Source organism: Haemaphysalis longicornis, unplaced genomic scaffold (genome assembly GCF_048455015.1).
Source record: "Haemaphysalis longicornis isolate Haplotype H1 unplaced genomic scaffold, Haemaphysalis longicornis Haplotype H1 scaffold_3, whole genome shotgun sequence".
Taxonomy (NCBI): domain Eukaryota; kingdom Metazoa; phylum Arthropoda; class Arachnida; order Ixodida; family Ixodidae; genus Haemaphysalis; species Haemaphysalis longicornis.
This window is the reverse complement of record NW_027526335.1, coordinates 20,894,368-20,916,396: the sequence shown is the minus strand read 5'-3', so window position 1 is coordinate 20,916,396 and position 22,029 is coordinate 20,894,368. Positions and strand designations below refer to the sequence as shown.

General features: G+C 48.8%; 1 protein-coding gene across 4 annotated transcripts in view; it reads left to right on the top strand.

Moving 5' to 3' along the window:
* Nucleotides 1–22,029, top strand: part of LOC144174103 (uncharacterized) — a 215,246-nt gene that overhangs the window by 150,116 nt on the left and 43,101 nt on the right. For all 4 annotated transcript variants that reach the window (XM_077702556.1, XM_077702558.1, XM_077702555.1 and 1 more), the window contains exons 2-7: nucleotides 8,919–9,541; nucleotides 13,761–13,885; nucleotides 15,485–16,540; nucleotides 18,112–18,224; nucleotides 19,457–19,518; nucleotides 20,084–20,229. In XM_077702556.1, coding sequence (XP_077558682.1) covers nucleotides 8,919–9,541; nucleotides 13,761–13,885; nucleotides 15,485–16,540; nucleotides 18,112–18,224; nucleotides 19,457–19,518; nucleotides 20,084–20,229 — 2,125 coding nt within the window. The remainder of the gene's footprint in view (nucleotides 1–8,918; nucleotides 9,542–13,760; nucleotides 13,886–15,484; nucleotides 16,541–18,111; nucleotides 18,225–19,456; nucleotides 19,519–20,083; nucleotides 20,230–22,029) is intronic.

Genomic DNA, 22,029 nt, shown 5'->3' with positions numbered 1-22,029 from the left:
ACGAGAAAGGAAAACCAGGTTTGCGGGGAACGTTTTTTTTTTTTTTTTTTGTCGAATAGAGAGCTCACTGAAGAACTATGATTCTGGGATATTATAGCTTTCACTGCCAAGAAGAGCACCTTCGAAGCATTCGTTTCGACTTGCACAGAAGCTTAATTTAAGTCTTCTTTTTTTGCGGTATACTTCTGCTAAAGCAGAATGTTTTAACAATGCAACAATAGCAAAATGCTAGAAAAATTTGCATTTTTTTTCGAGCAACGCGAGAAAGCTCATGGGGAGAGGGACCATTTTGTCCTGCTCCGCATGATCATCCCGGTATTCATCCGGTGTTCACTACCGGTAGTCATCCAATCATCCCGGTATTCACTACCGAAGCAGGAGCTTGGTGTTCGAGAACCTACCTCCTCATGGTGGATTGCATCGTGCAAACTCGCTTCCGAGGAGCGCGCTAATCATTATTTCATCACTCTCTGAGAAGCGATATCTCAGACCTACGTAGCAAGGAATAGGTAATGCGACGAGCCTCTTATTTCGCTTTCCGCACTGTTGTGTTCTTGCTTACGAATCCACCCATTTAAGCTCCGTCCAATGAGTTACTAATCCCCCCCCCCCCCACCCCCCATAATGCACGCATAAAAATGGCGGGGTGGCACTGTGTCCGTACTCCCTCCGTAGATGCCCATGCTTCACTGCGCAACAAACAATAAAGAAAAGCCAGCTAAAAAAAAAAAAAAAAAAACAAGCCTAGCTCGATCTTTTTATAGTTGGCTTCACCTCAAAACACAATTGCATTGCTAAAAAGACGTCCTTTTAGGGCAATTAAGGCATTAAAATATGAAGGCCTTACGACTTTTTATTTTTCCACACAATGAACACAAGTCCACGAGTTGTCGCCCCACTAGGGAGCAAGCTGGAGGCATTAGACTAATACAGCGTCGCTGTAAAACACTGCCCATAGCATTCCGAAAGCATCTATGGTACCACTTACACATTGCGTTCTAGTCGTAGAATTGCCGCTGTTTCAAAAACGAGGTCTGCAGGTCGCTTGCATCACCAGCATCGCGTTACAGCATCCATTGGCGCTCATTCATAGGCAATACGTTATTCGATCAGTGTTATAGGGCATTCGTGGCGCCGCATCCCCAGGCCGGCCTCCACCGCCTTTGGGCGCTTACCACCATGAGAAAACGGCTGAAATTCCGAAACTCTGAGTCATCGTACAGCACCGTGCTCAGTGGCCGATCAACAGGGTCGGCGGGGTCAGTCGCCTCCCTCGTCCCCCTCCCCACTTAGCCGCTTTTGGAGCCCGACTACCGACCCTACAGTGCGTGTCTTGCACTTCGGTCGTGCAACTGCAGGACACTCTCTTCCCATGCCACCACGCCTCTGGGTATTCGCCTCTGACTACGACTTTAGGGCTTTGGTTACTCGAGCTAAGAGAGCTTAACAAGAGGCCCCTTGGTCTCTCCCGCTAGTGCCGTAGACTCCTGTGTACTCTTCAACAGGACGTGAAACTTTGGTATGCCTGCTCTACTTATCAGCACTAAAATCTAACCTGCACGCACACGCATTGATCACGCGGGAAATGAGGTGAAAACTCCTTGCAAGGGATCGGCACCTGCACCTCCCTAACCGCGAGAGCTGACCAGAACCAGAAATATGGAGGAAAATAACGCGAAAAGAACGGCGATGCACGGGGATGATCCCTAACCCAGCGGCGGAGGGAAACCCAACTGGGTCAAGCGGTGGCGGCGGGTAATTGACCAATTACCGCCCGGCAATGAGCGTTAAAACCCTTAACGGCCGAGCTGACTGCGCGCTGCTGAAGACGCCCCGCGATTGTGGTATTCGCTTATTGATAGTCCGACTGGCAGGCGAGCCATTACGGCGGCTTATCTGCGGTCTGGGACGACGGCAGAGCGGCGCACGGGCTCTTCTTGACGGCAGAGAATGCTGCTGGTGCTTACGGCTGGCGAACAGAGGTTGACCCCGCAAGGTCGCGGGAAGGTCGCCCCTGCCGCTTGGCTTCCCCTCCGAGAAGCGCGAAGCCACGTGAACGCAAGCGGAGACTTGGCATTCGGGCGCCGCTGGAGCGCTGGCTCCTGCAACCATGTTATGGTGGCAGAGCGGGGATATACCGTGTTTATATGCTCATAACCGGTTACCTTTGTCGTGTCTGTACCGTTCAACTGTGTTATCAGAAAGCTGTTTGCAAGTATCTCTTGTAATTGCCTGTATAGCCGCTTCCAACAAGACAACACCAATTCAGGAAACCCTTGTTACATTGAAGCCGTCGGGAAAGGCAGGCGACTTCTTTATAATCGGCTTCGCAAATGTCGCTGATCGAACGTGCAGAGATGGCCTTGTCTACTATCCCGGGAGCTCCGAACTAGGACATCCTGTTGGGAATAAAGAACTTCCTTATTCTTGTGGGAGCCGTGAATAATTTCGAATAAAGAGGGAATTTGATAAAGCGATTTCGTTTACTGTACTTTTTTGCTTGAAAGAATTAGTGTTGGACAACTCGCTCAATTGTATTTCGGACCCGAAGGACGACGCTTTCTGCAAAAAATGACCACCAGTGTTGCCGACCTTTAAAAAGTTTGCGATACGCAACGTCAGCAGTGAAGTCATTGGCGACGTATAAAAATATGGTAATAAAAGTGTTAACTGTGAATGAATGAATGAATGAATTAATTAATTAATTAATTAATTAATTAATTAATTAATTAATTAATTAATGAAACTGAGTGCTAGTGGTAAAGATGCACGATCAAATAAAACCAGAAGCACCAATAGAATTGCGCGATCATTTTAGTGGCGAAGCACCTTAGGGCCTCGCTTTGTCCGGGACTTGTCCCTTGGCGTCCGTGTACACAGTGTTGCGCATGAGCGAGGAGCATTGGATTGGATTGGATTGGATTTGCATTTAATTGTATGGGATTGGAATTGTATATACTGTACACACGCGTTGTCACTTATTTACATGCGCGAGTGGGCAATGCCACGGGTGATTTACGGTAAGAACGATTCCCAGTGCTTCGCCCACTCGTCATGATTCACTTCGTGGAGATGCGTGAAAACCAGAGGAACCAATAGAATTTCGCGATCATATTTTTGGCGGTAGCTTCTCTCGGCGGCCGCCAATGGCGTAAACTAGTCACTGTGACGTCATCAAGGAGTTGCAAGAAAGTGGGTAGTGAGTCGCACGTCTTTAGTCTGTTCTCATTATCTATAGTTCATTCCATAAGCTAGCTGGAGCACTGTGGAAGGTACATTGTTGTCCACCTCAGGGCGCCTAACTCACCGCGAAGGAAGCGACAAAAGGCTCCGGGGCCTTGCGGTGCCACTTGCCGAGAGGGGAGGAGGGAATGTCCTTTCAGGACCCCCTTCACGGCGAGTTAGGCGCCCTCAGTCGGCGCACTGTTGATAACAATGTAGCCTCCACAGTGCTGCAGCTAGCTTGTGGTATGAACTATAGCTGGAATTTTCGAAGTTTGGGTTAAAAAATGACATTGCTGTTATTGCGACGTGGCAGTGTTTCAAATGAACCTCACTTCAAAAATAAACGGAACTCCTGACAAACGGAACAGATGCCTCTGGTTCCTCCAAGCTCCGTTCATGGAGAGTCTACTGTATCAACGAAAGGGCAGCACGCAGTCTAGCGCACACACACAAAAAAACACTCTTTCATTAGTCTAGGCACCTCTGCGACGCTCTATCCCATTATTACCAGCATAAGCCTTCGAAAGTGAAAGTAAAATGTTTAATATGGCTTCCGCAGCAATTTTTCAGACCAGCTAACCATGTTTCTGATGTAAGAACTATAGCTGCTCCCTGCTCGAGCAGACGACATGCAGTTGCAGGATGCGAACAGGGGGAATCCGATAATTGGAAGCTTGTCCCAAATTGTTATGTAGCATTTCGGAAAATCGAGTGACGGTCCACACATTTCCTGTGATTGAACGATGTATTTCCGGCAACAGAACAAATGACAATTTTATGTGCTGCCAAGAAACGCGTTTGTTTACACGTTGGATACACTGTTTAATGCACTGTTGAATGCAGCTTGATACGCAGGATCGCAATAAAAAAGGATGGTCTAAAAGGCTTGCTAATCGAATACGTAAAAAGGTTATTTCAGACAATTCTCGAGAAGGCCGCGTGTTTGGCAACAAATCATGGCTTACCGGCATCGGTGTAATTTATTGCGACCGCAGGTATACATGCCATGAGACAGCTTCGCAACCAGCCAACAGGTGATCATTGGTGCTGCCAATGCGAAACAACTGAACAGAAGAAAAGAAGCCAAGTTGCTTTATAAACCGCAGCCACAAAGAAGGAATTACAGCGAACCCTCGGTATAACGAAGTCTCTTTATTCGAATTGCCGCCTTATCGAAGTATTTTTGTGCCCTCACTACAGTGTAGGGAGAGCAAATCATGCCCGTTTAAACGAAATGCCGCTTAAAACGAATTCAGTTTCTGGTCCCCAGGAAATCGCGGTAACCTGGGTTCACTGCATGCAAAATAAAGTTACATGGTGGATTCCTATGTCCGCGTGCCTACCCAATGTCTCCGATACATCTCCAACGGCAGGTTTTGAACTGGCTTAGGAAAATGTGTAGCGATGCGAACGCGGGCCATCACATACGTGTAGCGCGAAACCTTTCCTTTCATCGTATCGTACGTAAGTACTGCTTCCCCAAACAGCGCAAAAGTTTTAACGAGAAGATGCTATCTTGTCGGAAAACAAACACGGCGTTGTTCCTGGCGACTCTTTGGGAAACCTCCCCAATTCGCGTCCCAAACAGCGCACCGCGTACCCTTTTGTATGCGCGTACGCATGGAAGTGGTGGCATGGGCGTCTCAAGAACGCGAGGGTGCTTGTATCCGCGCATATGCGGCACTCGCTCAGGTGGGAGCCAACCCCACGCAACCGGACCACTCGCCCGTTCTTCGTACTGGGCGCTTGTTTGCCGAGCAGGGCAGAGCCCCGTCTGGGAAAACCACCTCGGGGTGCCCGGGTCACAATGCGTACATGCACGCGTGCTTGCGCGATGCGCGCACCGCCTACTCGAGAGCCCTCGGTGCGGTTGAAGTGGAGGAGCATGCGTCCTGACAAGCCCTCGTGGGAGCGTTACGACGTTAAAAGAGAAAAATGTCGAGGCGTTAACCCTAAGAATTTTTCGATAAGAGCCGTCGCAATCCTGTTCACTGCCTGGTAATTTCTGGCGCGAATGGGCGTAGGCAGAGTCGGCGCCACGTTGTCGTTGCACACGCATTCCTGAAGGTCGAGTTCGTTGAACTGTGCCCCGGACGAAATTCCTGGGAGTGCTGTCCAATTCCTGCTGACTTTATCCACAGCACCTTCGTTTTCAACCGCAGAAAGAAGCAGCAGAAGGCGTTGGCGTAGCAAACAATGTTGTAGGCGTTACTTTAACATACATCATCATCATCATTTAATTACCCTTAAAGGCCCTGTCTTGGGCATTACATAAGGGGGGGGGGGCAGAAACGAGAGCTTCCGATGGTCATGATAAAACAAGGGGAAAACACAGGGGCAATATTAAAGCCCCGTAAACACGACATCAGCAAGAACAATAAGACTACATAAACACGACAATAGCAATAACAGGGGTATTGCACAAATGGGGTGAAGCGAAAAACATGAAAGCGTATACATGTTCGGAGAAACAAAAGAAAAAACAAGACAGGAGGAAAAACAAATGGAACACCAAAGAGAAAGATCGGGCAACATGTAAAAGCCGTTTGGGGGGAGAAACAAGAAGGGACTCATCCCAGCAGCCGCTTGACTGCGTGGGGTAACAATGGCTTATATGAAAAATAAAACGAGGTAACAATGGGGTAACAATGGCTTAAGAAAAATAAACGAGGGAGAAAATACAACAGATTCAACATCATTCATGAAAAGGTGAGCCAGCAGTAAGGAGGGCACACAAGCAAAGGTGGCGGACAACAGGCTTGTAGTGATCCCTTCAGTAGTGTGAGCACATGTAGTCACAAGAGGAAATAAGGAGGACACGACTCATGGGGCGGCGCCAATAGGAGGAGGATGTGTCAATAAGAATCAGATTAGCGCATGAGGTAACAGCGATAAAAAAAAAAGAGCAAGGAGAACACCATACATGGAAACTTTACACTAACATCTGGGTGTGGTCGTACTACATGCTGTTCGGACATGGGGTCTAATTGTATACGTGTACTGTTAATGACATCTTGAATTTGTTAGGGTCGCGTTCAGTTGCTATAGATTCAGGCAGGTTATTCCACTCCTCTATGGCGATAGGAAGGAAAGATTTGTTGAACGAATTTGTGGAGCCATACAGGCGCTGCTTGCTCATTGAGTTATGTAGGCGGCGTGAGGTGCGCAGTGGGGGTAGCAATAATGAAGTGTGCATGTCAGGAAATGTATAATATAGTTTATGAAAAAGACAGAGCCTTGCTATTTTCCGCCTAGAAACAAGTGTGGGGAGACCGAGGGACGACTTTATAGCTGAGATGCTCGAAGGAAAGCCGTACGTAGAAGAAATAAAACGGGCTGCACGATTTTGAATAGACTCAAGAGAATTTGTCAAATAAGTTTGATGGGGGTTCCAAATTGCTGAAGCATAATCAAGCTTTGCGCGTACAAAGGTAGTGTATGCCAGTTGGCGGACTTTCCTACTACTTGTATGTAACGCTTCGGCCATTCTTTTTGGGATGCCGGCCGACACGTAGTCGGAAGGCATGAGTTCTGGCCCCCGTCTGGACACTTGTTTTTCTCCACTTTCTTTTCTAACGTAAAAAAAAATAAATATAAAAAGTGTTAACTTCGCTACTCATAACATTAAAGAATGAAGGCCCAATTTTTAAGAGACGGGTTGTTAAAACGCCAAGCTTTCTCCCATGCAACTTTTGCCAAAGTGTTCAAAATGCAAACTACTTCGACCGTGTTGGAAGGGCGCAATCGGACAGACGTCAGCATTAATTATAACGCGAGGGACCGGGGTTCGATTTCAGGTTCGTTTCTTCTTCTTCTTTTCCTTTTTCTTTTTCTTCTTCTTTCTCCTCCCTTCTTCTTCTTCTTCTTCTTCTTCTTCTTATTATTATTATTATTATTATTATTATTATTATTATTATTATTATTATTATTATTATTATTATTATTATTATTATTATTACCATAATCATCACATGCCCTGGGCGGAAATTCATTGCGCGAAGTTGGCTTTGCTGCAATGCGTTATGGTCTTACGATCTACGGCGCAAGTGAGGCACGGAAAGCTTTGCTTAAAATAGAAAGTCAAACAGCAATTCCGCCATCCTTACCTCGGCGTTCTAGACTGCTGGGTGCTTTCCCGTAGACTTCGTTCCCTACAAATTCAACGGCCTTGCGTCGTCTCGTATACCTGGCGCCTGCCGTGTCGATCCTCGTGCCTCGGGCACCGCTGGGCATTTGCATCCCTGCCGTCGGCATTGTTGACGCAGCTTGCCGTAACACGGGCAAGTGGCTCTTCTCTCCCGCGTCATCGGCCCATCTCGCCTCTTTTGCACCCGTGAGCGACAGCCGTGCTGTTGCACCTTTCTTCGTAAAGTCACCTGAGAATCCGGGAAGACAAGCCAAGCCAAGCAGACGCGGTCGGTCGCTCGCGCCAAACTACTATTCTCCACCGATGACTGAGCTGCCCGTGCCATCGTTCCACTAACCTTACGGCAGCCTAAAAACGGCTGTGACGTCGTAGCTGTTGCGAGAAGGCCGAGAGTGTAGGAAACGAGGAAGAGGGCAATTACGAGGTACCCGATATTGTTTGCGCGCCAGTGACGCAGTTACGCGGATACGGAGGCTGGCGTGTCCCACATTCCGAACGAGCACTTATAAAGCCGGGCTAGTTTAGCTATAGGCAGGTATTCGAGCCAGTGTCGTCTACACAGCAGGCGGCGGCGCGGTTGCTCACTTGTTACACGAAAGGAATGCGCCTGTCACTTAATCATCTGAATCTAGCAATTTCTTGCCTCGGTAATATTGCAGACGATGAACTTATCTCTAACGTTCGTCAGTTCACCACGTATATGGGCAGTGAAATGCTGTAGTGTCAGCCCCAGAGTGTTCAACACTTCAAAAGTAAACATTGCGAACAGTTTTTTTCATCGCAAAGCAAGTTTTTTTTATTTCATTCGAGTATTCTTGAATATTTTTGCCACGCTAAACCGTTACACAAAAGTGCAGTTACCACAATGACTACAGTGTTGCCTGGTTGGGTTTTGTGACCAAGAGTGGAAAACAGCGACAGACGCAGGCAATGTCAGAATCGTGAGATGGTGCTATCTTCACGCCGGCGTATTCAGAGAGCAGCTAAAAATCTTCGTATTATCATCATCCGCGATAACGAGGCTGATAAGGCGCTCTTCTAGTGCAGAAAGCCTTGCCTCCATCTCCGGTCTTGCCCCTTTTGTAATTTTTTAGGGCAGAAAGACGTCTGGTATCAGTCAGCAGGATACCCAAGAAGAGTTCGTCAGAAGATCCTAATTGAAAACATGTTTGAAGGAGCTGTCACTTGGCGGTATTCTCCAAGCTTTTCCTCACGACCTTGTCCACATCCGAGGATCTTTGCGCTGTCGGCTTAGCAATGGGGCATTGCTTAAGCCGACAACTATTTTTTATAAATTTTTATTAGTCCAGTTGCACTACATCACTTTCTCACGCGATGCAGTACTCCGCATGGTTGCTGGACCTGACCATGGCCCAAGAAAGGCGCAACGACGTAGAAAATGCAAAGCTGACAACGGCACTTCTCTTGCCTATTTCATTCGGTGGCCGTAATCATTCTAATCTGGGAGAATCCGATAAGCCGCACTGTCGCCAATAACTACTGCTTACTTGTTCCTTAATCCGCGTGCTTTCTTATCTCTGCGCAGGAGATGCATCATGACGACCAGCAGCTGACCAACGATCTGTCCGCTTCGCCCGACGACGCGATGGAATCGCTAACGGACAATACGGCGGTCGGGTCCCCGGCACTCGGGTCGCCGGCCGACGATGCCGAAGGGGTCGTGAACCCGGCCTTCGTGTCCGGACACGGGGACGAGCCGAACAACCTGCGCAGCAGCAGGAGCAACCAGCAACAGCAGCGGCAGCAGTACGTCGCCCAGAGGAGCCTCGAGGAGGAAAAGAACGCCGTGAACCAGCAGCAGAACGGCAAGATCCTGAACCACCACCGGATCCAGATACCGGAGGACGCGGTAATCAACTACGACACGGCGCGCACGCGCACCAAGTCCCTGCAGCAGCGCAAGCCGGCCACCAACGGCGACGTGGTCGCGCTGGACGTGTTCGCGGACTCGGCCAAGGCCCAGGAGGCCCTGATGGCGGCCGCCTGCATGGTGGCCAACGGCAACGGCAACGGCGTTGCCGGCGCGGACTCCATGGTGCCGGTCTCTAGTCCCCTCACGAGCAGCTCGACGGCCGCCGCCGGCGACGCCGGCACCAAGATGTTCGAGGAGTATTTCATCCCCGTCAACACGCACAAAAAGTTCCTCCGGTGAGTGCCACTCCTGGATGTTAAGCGCGCATTTCTTAGCATGCGTTAACTACGACTGTGAAGGACCTTCTTCGAATTCGATAGGTTACGCTGACCAAGTCGGGTGAGCCTGGGGCCCTGAAACGAGATAATTGTGTACGGGGGAGGCGTGTATAAGAAACTTCAAAGGGACTGTTCCCCGAAGGGTGATGGAATAGCACGGGGTTATGGAAGAGAGCTAGCTACGGTTACGGGTGTTAGAATAACACACAGTTAATTCACAGCGCATATATGTTAAAAAAAACGTGTTTTCTACATTGTGGCTCTGAAATAGCGCGGCGCAGAAAGTGCAGGGCGTATACAGATAGGCAGAGATGTCCTCCCGTCTTCTGCACACCCTTCTTTAAGTCGGAAAGTCGTGCCGCCAAGAATGCGACTGGCAGCAGCTCTGTCATGCATACCTCGGCAAAACTGAGCGCCACTGACTCGCACTCACACAGAAAAAATATATTTTTCCTTACGCACTCACTTCGTTAGTCGCCCTCACTACTCGCACTCACTTGCGCTCACGCTCACCGCTCGCCGTCACCACTCGCACTCACTAACTCTCATCACTCGCCATCACCACTCGCACTCACTCACGCTCACCATTCGCCGTCACCACTTGCACTCACTCGCGCTCGCGCTCACCGCTCGTCGTCTCCCTTCGCACGCGAGTGTGAGCAGCAGACCCTCCTTGAGTCATGAAGCGGAACAGTATTAGGGCATTACGACGTCACAAGGCCATCCAAATCATACTCCTTAATCAACGCGCCACCAGAGAATTAATTCTAGGGTGCCCGAGAGCGGGAGATCAGTGACTACATATTTCTGAAGCTAAAAGCAATCCCGCCATTAACAACCATCACAGCGAGCGGCTCCTGCGACGAATAGCGAACAGCGGGTACAGGCGTAATAGTGGCACTTACCGCGGTAAGCCCTGCAAATGACGCGAGTAGCGCACGTGCCCTCGCGAGTGGTGAGCGCGGCTTACTGCGCATGGGGTTCGCACCCACTCGCACTCACACTCGCCAGTCCAAAACGATGGCGAGGCTCACTCATTACTCACTCATGAGTGGTGAGTGGGGGGTATGCGAGTGCACTCGAAAGTGAGCCTGCCGGCCTATGGAGCCTCTCTGGCTCAAACGCCGCTAATCCCGGTACGTATTAATTTGGCTCAAGCCTTGGTTATACTGGCAATAACTCGTTTAAAGCATAAGTTACAGTTAAGATAACGAACGGATTTCACCGGACGAGGAAGCTACGCCTGACGAAAAAGTGCCGTAGCAAAAGCGTACAGGGGAAGCAATCTAGAAAATAGGAAAAAGTATATATATAAAAAATGTCGCCATCGCTGCAGACGCTAAAGTTAACTATTGAGTTTTCCATCTGAAGATCACGTCCGATTCACTAATTTCCACTTGGCTGCGGCGTCAACGTACCCACCCACAATTCACACGTATCCACAGAAGGGGATTGGCCAACGACGACGTCAGCTGCCGTGAGAAGCTCACGGCAGGTGCGACGTCAAGATAACAACCTCATATTCTCGCATGGCCACTCAGGGGGATCGGCCTATAACGATGAAAGCAGAAGTCAGAGAACACTGGCCGACTCACCAGTTCCAAATAGCTGCGATGTCACATACCCACCCCACATACTAACGCATTCCGACACCATAATAGGAAGCTTAGGTGCTCCCTTAACTTTCTTTGTCGTCTGGCATCGGCTACGAGCTTGTACTGAGAAGCTTAGATGCTCCCTTATCTTTCTTTTGTCTTCTAACATCGGCTACAACCTTGCACTGAGCTTTGGGAAAGCTGGCGCTTTTACGATCAGCGCATATATTTTGCTATGTACAGTTCAGGCTAATTTCTAATTTTTTGGACTCCATTGAGATAGCCCAAATGTTGCAATTATCACGGTGTTCGGAAAGATTCAGTAAAACCAGTCAGGTGAAAGCTTTAAGGGTTGCCTCGTGGCTTCCTTAATACAATCTAACACGTTTTGCATATAGAAGATACGTTGTCGTAACAAACCGTCCCGACTCTAAGCCATTCATTTTGCGCGGGTCGGAGCGGAGTCAACAACTGCGGATTGCCTTACGCAAAGCCCGTCTGGCGCACTAGCGTCAGATAGCATCAGGAATCAGTAGGTTTTGCATAAAGCACGGTTTCTCCATTCTCGGTGCAAAGCTGCATCCGTCGCCGGACGCAACTCTTCTGATGCGATCAGCGCCACAATACGCATCGTTGTTCGTTTCAAATCCGCTGCCCACTAATAAGAAAGCGAAATTACCCATGCACCGTTTTCCCAACTTTAAAGAGTGAACAAGCCAGGCTTAAAGTCCATAATGCCTTCCCGCGAATCTTCCCATCGTTTCAGGCCGCACTCTAGTGGAAGCTATGCGATTTCATAAAACTGCAGCCAACACCAACGACGCTGTCTCCCAAACGCGTGCCAGGGTACGGTGCGTTGGTTCGCTGTTGCAGAAAGTTAAGGGCGCGACCCTTTGGGATAACGGGCCGAGTCGACGCGCGGCGCTTGATCCGGCCGCGCGTTTCGATCGCAAGGGAGCCAAGGCCGCCAAGGTGGGACTCTTCCTTTTCTTTGCGGCGGCGGCAATCACACCGCTTTTCTGGCAAAGCCCGGCTCTTAGGCTCGCCCTCCTCGCCCCTATCTGGGCGCGCGCGTTGTATCCACCTGTCTGCCGCCGGCCCACCCCCCGCTTAAGGTCGTTGTGACGTGAGCACTGAAGTAAAATGTCCACGCTACACGCTTCGCCTGCTTGGCACGCTCGCTTGACGGATTCGCGAGGAACGCCGGAGCGTGGCTTTGGCGGCCGGCGGGACTACTACCTTGTTCCTTGTGCGCCAGTGGCGATCGCCGTTTGCTGCCGATGTTGTGGTTGTTGGCTGCCGCCGTGCAACGCGCAGTCGGGGCGCTGGGTCGGCCATTGGAAGCCCCTCCGCTCATTTCAGTGGTCGAGGGCGACAGAAGACATGTCACGTCACCATGCGGGGGTCCTAAAAACGCGGGCCCAGCGAGTCATTTGACACGGACAATGTAATGGCTGTCTCGTGGTGGGGTGAGGATACGTGACTCTATTTGGTGCAATTTCTCCTGTTTTGCTTTAGGCCTTTCAATGAATAGAGGGCGCGTATAAGGGCGTGTTGGTCGAGAGCCCACTTTTGCTTCGCAGATAGGACGGGTGGTTAATTGAAGACATGCAAGTTAGACAGCGTTAGCAAAAAGAGAAGCCAAAGAAAGACCGCAGCGGCGAAGTGTGCACGAAATGGCACAGCTGTTTTTCCTATACAAGCGAGAGTAGAGGAAATAAAACACACAAAAAATGGATGTACTGCCGGTGCCAAATTTATCGGAAACAAGCTAAGGCCCCACGGTGGGCTTCCCATTGAAATTTAGGACGTATCAAACTAGGCGTACAGCCAGGAAGATAGATTCGAAGCCCAGAGATCATACTGGAGGTTTGGGAGCGTGGTTTAGTGAATAATTTCCGGTGGCACATCCAGTCTGTCGTTCGCGGTATATGCTTCTTTGGATGGAAACCTAAGGGTGGTCTATCGGGGAGCACAATAAAATCAACACTACAGCCGTCCTCATGGTATGCACGTTCGGCACGAAGTATGAGTTGGTTCACAGCCTGCTGCCGCCGCCAAGTGATTTGTAAGACACGGGAATGAGACAAGCTTTTTTTTTTTTTTTGGCATTTCGAAAGCCTTTGGTACTTGTGAGTCTAGCAGTTACGCTTGCAAAAACGAATGCTAACAACGCAAACAAGAGGGGCGTAGGAAGGTTTTCTGCTCTGCTTATCAAAATGCAATAAACTTATTTTTCTTCATTTTTTTGCCTTTCTAGAGCATCCGTGCTTTCTTTCGTGCAGGGATATACCGTTACCAAAAACCCGCCCGATGCCTCCCTGCTCTCACGTTGCTTATTTCAATATCCGGCATTCAGGCGCCACAAAAGAAGATAATTCCTCTCGAGCTTTGAGTTGGGTAGTGTATTAATCATTTTATTGATCTGATTACGGCAGAGATGGTTTAACGCGGTCAAACACAGCGTGTTTATTTACTCGGCAAGCGAGTAACTAGCAGAGCATCTTACTAGCATTTTATTCTCCATTCACGTTGTTCTGACGCACTCTTCGTTCTGCTTCCCTCCCCGTTTTCTGTTTCAGAGGCGAAAAGCTTTATTTAACAAAAGAGAAGAGAAAAGTGTGTTCCGGGTGGAAGCGAATGTTCTTCTGCTGTTTGCTTCTCCTGATCTTAGGCATCGCTGTTCTAGTAGGAGTGTTAGCAGCAAGTAAGTACCACGCTCCTTGTTTTCCCCTTACTTTGATACTGTATCAACTTTACACAAATTCACTACCGTTTCTTTTGCTTTTCTGGCGGTACTGTTCGAATTGAAGACGTGTTGCTGAAAAACCTTTGTCTGCAATAATAAACAATGTATGATGACGGCAGAGGATCAAAGTTTTATGGTAATCTTTCCTACGATTTTTAAGCACTTTTTGTATTTATCAGCAGATGCTAAATTTAGCATAGCTATCAGTGTTTGCGGCCAGCCTATGCATTCGAGTGAATACTTCAAAGGAGACAGCGCCAATTTTGAGTTATGAATACTTTGAATATTTAAGTTCTTTCCTGCTGGCTTTTCTTGTGCTTGCCTAAACCGCGCACGATCCTTTCTTCTTTTACGTCACGCGACCGCATCAACAAGCGGAAGTTGTAGGACATTCTTTCATCATGGCGTAAAGGTCGCTAGGTGTTGTTTTTATCCCTAACCTACGCCTGAGATCCGCAATCCGATGCAGCCCGCTTAGTAAGGGGTGCGGGTGAAAGGTAGGGTTCTGAATTTTGCGGGGCGAGACACAACGTAACTATGTCCCCACCAAAACAAGAAAAGATGCCACATTCTGTTTCCTTCAACGCGGAAAACGTTTTTTCCTGGCGAAAGACAACAAACACTTCCGAATCATGCTTTCGTGTCTCACGACAACGTGTCTCTCTCCGCTCGCCGACATAACGTAACTCGTGCAGTGTACGAAGACCCCAGCCTTCGGTGAGATTTCCGCTTGGAGCTGACGACCCTTTGGGCGTAACCACGTCACGCGATTTTTCCGAGTGACATGTAAAAGCGACGCAAGAGTATAACGTCACCTAATTACCACTTTAGGGCTGCATGCGAAGTATTTTCTCCGGCCAGTACCGGGCACCACGACAAAGGTCAGCGACGGAGGATCCCCGCGACAGCCAGTTCTTCTCGCTTGTCGCTGTCGCCCATAGAATCATACTGCTGCCCCGGTAGCGTCGCTCGCAAAAATTGCTCCATGTCGTTATTGTCGCCCTTATTGCCTGCTTCTTTCTCCACGGTTGCTCGGTCTATAATTTTTCACGAGTTTAAAAAGAATAAAATAAAATTTCACCTGCCCGTAAGCTCCACATAGAGGCCAGGGCGCATAGACAGCGAAGTACGTAATTTACTAACGTTCGTACTTACCGCCCTAGCCACCTTTGCAAGTGTTGTGCGTGCGCATCGGAAATCAAAGGCAAACATTCACAATTAGGATCGGGCATATAGACCCGTGCAGGGTGAGATTGGAGCGGTAGGAAGCCAGTGGGCGTAGCCTTTCTCCTGCAGTGGACGTAAATAGGCTGATGATGAGGATGTCAATGGCGATATACAATGTGCCACGTATAGTTCTCGATTTATAGTGCGATTTACGGTGCATATAACTACGAGTACGTTCGAATCCCTGAAAGTCACTGTGCCTGACTTCGTGCCGTACTTGATTAGCATGAGTGTGACTTCGTGCTTTGCATTTTGCCCAACTGCCGCGATTTGAGCGAGACCGCGTGTTTCCATTGTCTCATTGTCTCTGCTGCCACTCGTTCCTCGCAGCTGGGTTCCTGCTGAGTGAATCTAAGTCCTCTCCAAAGTCCGTTCATGTGGACCCAAGTGGCCCCAGCATATCCGCAAGCACGTCGACGCTCAAGGGTGTACCGCAGCCAAAAGAAACCAAAACGCCGCCCTCGCAGCAGTCATTACCGCCATCATCGCCACCCATTGTAGTCATTACCCCCGAAGCCTTTCCTACGACCCAAGCGACCACACAAGCGACCACACAATCGACTGATCGACCGACCACTCAACCTATCCGACTTCCTCCCGTGGTGGTCACAGACCCTCATACCACACCTGTCGCCACGACTAGCCTAGGGGAGGAGACGACGACCCCCCTTGTTGTTGACGACCTTACAACCCTCTACGGAACATCCACATCGAGCGTGACGTCCACTTTTCACGACTTCGTGGAGTCCTCGGCAACCACCAGCGTTCCCGTAGCATCCAATGTTTCGTTCGCCACCACAGAGGCCGAACAAACATATGCAACCGATGTCGGCACCACAGTGGAGCTTTCCGTTTCGAGCGTCGATTCAACGACAGCTATTCCCACAACGGGAACCACACCACCCGTGTCCAGCGAGCCCTCCACTTCCCGCGAGCCGGCCATAACGGATGTACCAGGGACAACGACCGAATCCTCCACGGCAGCTCCGCCCTTAGTGGGATTTCCTGGTACCGCAACAGAGGCTCCCACAACAACTGCTGCTTCAACAACGTTCGAGGCATCCACGACCGTTTCTGTCCCAACGACACAGGCCCAGCCTTTTATGACCGAATCGTCGCCTTCTTCGAGCCACAGCGAGCCTGTGACTAGCCCCACAACTGCTGTATCTGAGGGAACGACGGTGACGCTGGGTGCTCCCACGACTGGCTCAGATCTGACTGAGGCGACCTCGGTGACCGAGCCCTCGTCGGTATCAGGCTTGGACGCGGCGATGGCGACGACGACAACAAGCTCGACGGAGGAAGCAGAGTCGTCGACGGTCACTTACCCTGTGACAGCCACGAGCCTGGAGGAACGCACCCCGACCGGCAGTTTCCCCGTTCCCGGTAAAAGCACCGTCGGCTCGTGCAAACCAGTGTTTATCTCTCTCTCTCTCTCTCTCTCTCTCTCTCTCTCTCTCTCTCTCTCTCTCTCTCTCTCTCTCTCTCTCTCTCTCTCTCTCTCTCTCTCTCTCTCTCTCTCTCTCTCCTTCCCTTTGGTGCGTGTCAAAGTCGTTATAACTACGTGGTGAAGAAACAGCACACATTATATCGCACAAAATCGTTCGAGTTATTTTGAGAACGCGATATTCCCCCACGCCTTTACAATTGTATTTACTTTTAAGTTTGAAGCTTTACATTTATTATGAGTCGAGAAATACGACGTTGTTGACCGTCTGCAGCAAATAGTGCCCAAAAGCCTCGCTGAGCGCAACGCGTGGGGAGAACACGTAACGGTACTTGTGAATAACAGGTGCATTCCGGCTCCGGAGAATGCTGACTCTGTGGAAGGAGTGGCGTGTAGGGAAGGTTACTGCATCTATATGATAGTAAATTAAATAAAATAATAAAACAATTTATGAAACAAATAAAACAAATACTAAAGCAGTCACCAGGGGAACTCAGATGGCTTTCGCGGGCAAACCACGTGATCAGACTTGAGTATCCCGAGGATTAAACATTAATCGGACAACTTGCATAGCCAGACCGGGTATACCTTCTAGGGCTTCCGACATAAGAGACGAGCCCGCATACTCAGCGCGACTACGGCTCCATTGCTCTAGTGAATGCGTGGTGGTCTTTGAAGAGGAAACATGTGATATAGACGCATACTGAGGCCTAAATGAGTAATTTGAGCATGCTAACTACAGAAGAAGCAATTAGGTGAACAGCAAAGTAAGTTCTCGCTAAATGCCCTCTTTGTTTGGCGATGCGAACGCAAGCATGGCGTTAGTAGCGCCATCTCGAGGCAACCACTGACACCTGTGATCGTAATGCGCTGCCCCTAATTGATGGCGTGCGAACAATGAGAATGCGAGAGAGAGACACAGAGAGAGAGAGAGAGAGAGAGAGAGAGAGAGAGAGAGAGAGAGAGAGAGAGAGACATGGTTCTATGCTCAATTTAGCCGTTATTGCAGCATCACCAAAGCTGCAACTCATGGCATAGGCCTATGTTGATGCCTAGACGACTAAACATAGCTATTTGATTTTTACCCACAATACACTGCTGACAAAAGAACTGACTTGCAGAAAAAACTAGCAGAAGAATCTAGGGGCACTTACTGAACTTTATCGTCTGAAAGGATAAATTTATTATAAAAAAATCCTGGTATCAATGATACAACGTAACAACCAGAAAGAATTAAACAAGTGCAGCGCCGGTTGCTACAAAACTAATAGAGTCAAGGCCGCACCTCTCTACGCTCCGTCCTTACCTTTCCCCTTGTTTTTGTTTTCTTCTTTTTTTCCTACTGCTCCCCGTCACCCACGTGTAGAGTAACGAACTAGGCCATAGCCTGGTTAACATTTCTGCTTTTTTTTTTAACTTTTTTCCTTCTTTTACATTGGAGATTCCCTTTCTGTGCGCCTGTATTGGTCGTCATTCGTGACTGGTTCTTTTTTGCCCCCTTCTCTTCAAGCGCCAAACGCGGTCGTTGGTGAGATCACTCTTCCGGACGAAGTTTTCAGCGAGTCGTTGAACAACAGGTCGTCCACGGAGGCCAGGAATTTGTCCACGCAGCTCAAGCAAGGGGTACGTCCTGCTTGGAGCCACTTGATCCACATATAATCTCGTATGTCATGAAAATGATCGGCTTGGCTTCGTCAACGCTTACTTACGTGTTTATTAGATGAGCCTTTAAAGGGACCCAGAAAAGCCTTCTGTAAAAGTTACAAAAGGCCTGTATTGTCACGTAGCACCAATATAGCGATGCAATGCCGTTGGAATTATTGATCTACATTCAGTATTAGCTGCGCCAGAAGCAATTAAAGGCACCTCTCCCCACTTGCCGATCGACTCCTCCTCCCTCTCTGCCTCCTTTAAAGCAGCTAGCTACATTCCTGCGCCTAGGCTCGCGTCAATCACTGCGGACCCGCCTTTGCCGCCTTTGCCTCGGGATCGCGCAGGAAGGAGGAAGAGCAGCCGGAAGCCAATGGCAGTGACGCCGCTGGCGGCCAACCTTGCCGGCGATTGGGCGAATCAGGGGGCGCCTTCGCCGTTGCGTCACCCGCGGTCGCCGTTGCGTCAGCCGCGGTCGGATCGCTGCGGCGTCGCGCTCATCGGCTGAGAAAGGCGATCTTCAAAAATTGTTTACAAATTATCTGTACAACGTATGGGGCTCACACTTGGCTCAAAAATCCCCCGTTATGTGTTCTACCACCTGAATGCATTTGATTGCCACCTTCAGAAAGCTTTTCGGGGTCCCTTTAAGTTTCTGTACACGCAGGCCCTGTTGGGAATGTGGTTTCCATTACCATATACGTATGTTATGAATGCTGTAATACCTGTCCTGCCTAGGTAACCTAAATTTTTGTGGTGACAGGCTAACAAGTTTTATATCGCTTCTACGGTGTAATGGCATGAATGAGAGGACGGAGGTAGTTTACGCATTTTGAAAGCTTGTTTTTATCGGATTGTGCGTGCTTATTGCTGCGTTTCGCGGCAATAGTGGCAGCGGACCAGTATGTTTAACGATTAAAGGACTTGAAAACGTTGTGAAGGCTTAGCGTTTTTTTTTTCCTTCTCTCGCATCTGTAATCTTAATTAGTGGTCAACGAAGAAATTACGACTGGTGATAAGGTTAGAAGACCGAAAGTTCGTCTGAAAATGATCACAAGCTTTACGAAACCCGCTAACCACCATTACCCAGTTTGCTAGCGCGTTTCATGGGCCAAAATGGCGTCGGTAATCCCAATTATGCTGCCAGATGTCTCTTTTCTAAGATGACAACGTCACCTGTCTACCATTTCTTTCCTTTTTCATAGTTAGAAGACATCCTCAAGGGTCTTGGATACCGATACGAAACGGTGGACATCTTGAAGTACAGGTATTACGCCTACATTTTTGTCCTGTCTACTTTTGTTTTGTTTTTTTCTTATAAGTGCTGTCTTTTTCGTTGTTTTATGCAACTGTCCGTTACTCAACAGGTTAATTGTTGTAATGACGACGCTTCGTACGATATATACGGCACCATCTGCGCTGAACAGTATACTGCTTGCAAACAAAGTTTAAAGTTGAGCTAGCTGGTTAGAAGTGCTACAAACACAGAGGAAAGGAGAAGTAGGACATTTCTCCCAATTCACTTCCATAACGTGTAGTACTTGTATTGGCCCTATCAGCAATTATTGGCTGGGTTTTCAGGTGTGACGAGGTCGTGGGTGGGAGGGGGGGGGGGGGGGGGGGACCGGTTGCTGTCCCAGACATATCCTAGGCAAAGTCTTTGAATCACCTAATGAACTCGGTTAAGCTGTAGCAACTTAGTACAGAGGTTAATACCGATTAGTTCAGCTTCGCTGATGAAGCTGCGTGTATAATGGTGAAGCTTATGTCCAGGAAGATGCTACGCGACGTGTCTTGATTTATTTTTCTGCGCGGCGATCACTCGCTACCAGGAAAGGAAGCGTGGTGGCTTCGTTCGTTGTGGTGGGCGGAGACGTGCCGGCGGCCAAGGTCCAGGGAGCCATCCGGGACTTCCTGGCCAAGAACAACGGCACGCTCAGCGGACTGCCGGTAGACACCGAGTCGATCGTCGCCAAGGGTACGTGCCAAATCTAAAGTCAAAGGCTATAAGTGCGCATAGCGTAATTGAACAGCAAGTGCGGGCGAGTTTGCTTCAACTTTCCGTGGTTCTGACTCTAACTCAGCGGGATTAGAACCTGTGTTCGGTCAATGTCAAGCGGGAACACGAGTCACCATTCCGCTTTGAAGGCCAAATTGACACGATATGTTTATAAGTTTCTGTGGCATATTCAGTAACGCACACATCCTTAAAAAAATACGCAACAGAAGAAGCATGTTTCTAGAATAAATAGGAAACAAAACTGTTGTTGTCGCCACCAGGTAGCAACATTTAAATGTATTATAATAGTACAAATGTACAAAGCACTAGAGTAAAAAAACGTACAAAGGTGGGATAGTGAAACAATGTTCACGAGATGAGGGAGCAATGCTGATTTCAGCATGTTTTATAAGTATCAAAACCATATAAACCAAATTAGCAATTTATGATGTTATTTAAAGCAACGAAAAAAAAATCTGTCGGACTCTAATCAAGTAATTTTGTGGCTGGTCAAGCACTAAGTCGTGTGAATAACATAACCTCAAAATATTATCTCTTTTTGCAGCTATTCGTTTAATAAAACGCAAACAACAACAACAAAAACAGGACGCACTGGTATGCATACCTTGCCCAATTCTATCATTCAATATTTATTGTTAAAAGTCGTTTGTCCTGCATTAACTAATGCTAATATCTTAGAATCGCTTAATTAGCACAAATATTTCATGCAAAAAATGTTTCCCTAAAACCCTTCTTGGCAAAACCCTTCTATCGTGGGACATGTTATCATCAGACGTTATTCCACACTTTATAGTGCATTCAAGGTAGCAGTAAGTAATTCGGAACCAAAAGCTTGCATCCACGTGCTACTTCCACAAACAGCCATTAAATTTGGCCACCCTTGTGCCACATGCGCTAATTGATTACCAACTCTGGAAAATCGCAGTTTTCGTTCATCCCCCTTGTTAAGGCTGCCTCCTCCACGATTGCGTTTTGGTCTCCGAAAACAACGCGTACGTTTGTGCTTGCAAATATGTATTACCAGTTACCTCAAGCGTTAGCTCTGCTTCCTCCAGAACAGCTTTGCAGGTCAGTCGAGCGTCTATACAGACAGCAGCACCTTTCTTTCAACACGTCTCTTGGAATGTCGTGCTCCAAGATACCGTGCTACGCCGGTATCGAAAAGCAAACAGACACGGGTCGTAAGTCGTAAGTCCGCAGGACTGTGACTTAGCCTTGATCGACGGCGGGACGCCGCGCCGAGTTCAAGGCACTAGATGTTTGCACGATTCCCTTTTAAACAGCGTTAAACATTCTTGCGGTGTAACCTTGATGGCCCGCAAGCGAAGCACATACCGCTCCCTCCACCAGAAACTCGCAGGAACACGTGCACCCTTCTCAACCGATGCTATGGCAATGTTTTATAAACTGCTTTAATCGCAACATTCCGCCTCTGGAGGAACAATGAAGAGAAGAACCTCCTCCTTTTTTCTTCTCTCGTTGAAAGAAGGAGCAGGGAGAACGCCGGGGAGGCAAAAATTAGAGCCCACCACACGCGGAGACATTTCGCCAACGCGGCTAATTCCTGCCCGCTAACGCAATTCGCGCTCGACTGGCGTCTCACAGGGCTTTTACGCTTTGGATCGGCAAGGTCGTCCTGTTACGTTTCGGTATTCGGCACGCGATCGGCGCCGGCTTCGATGGGCCTGTTGACGAGCCGGCGTATACGCGATATACCGCCACGGGCTCGAGCGAAAAACATCGCTGCTGAGGTATGGA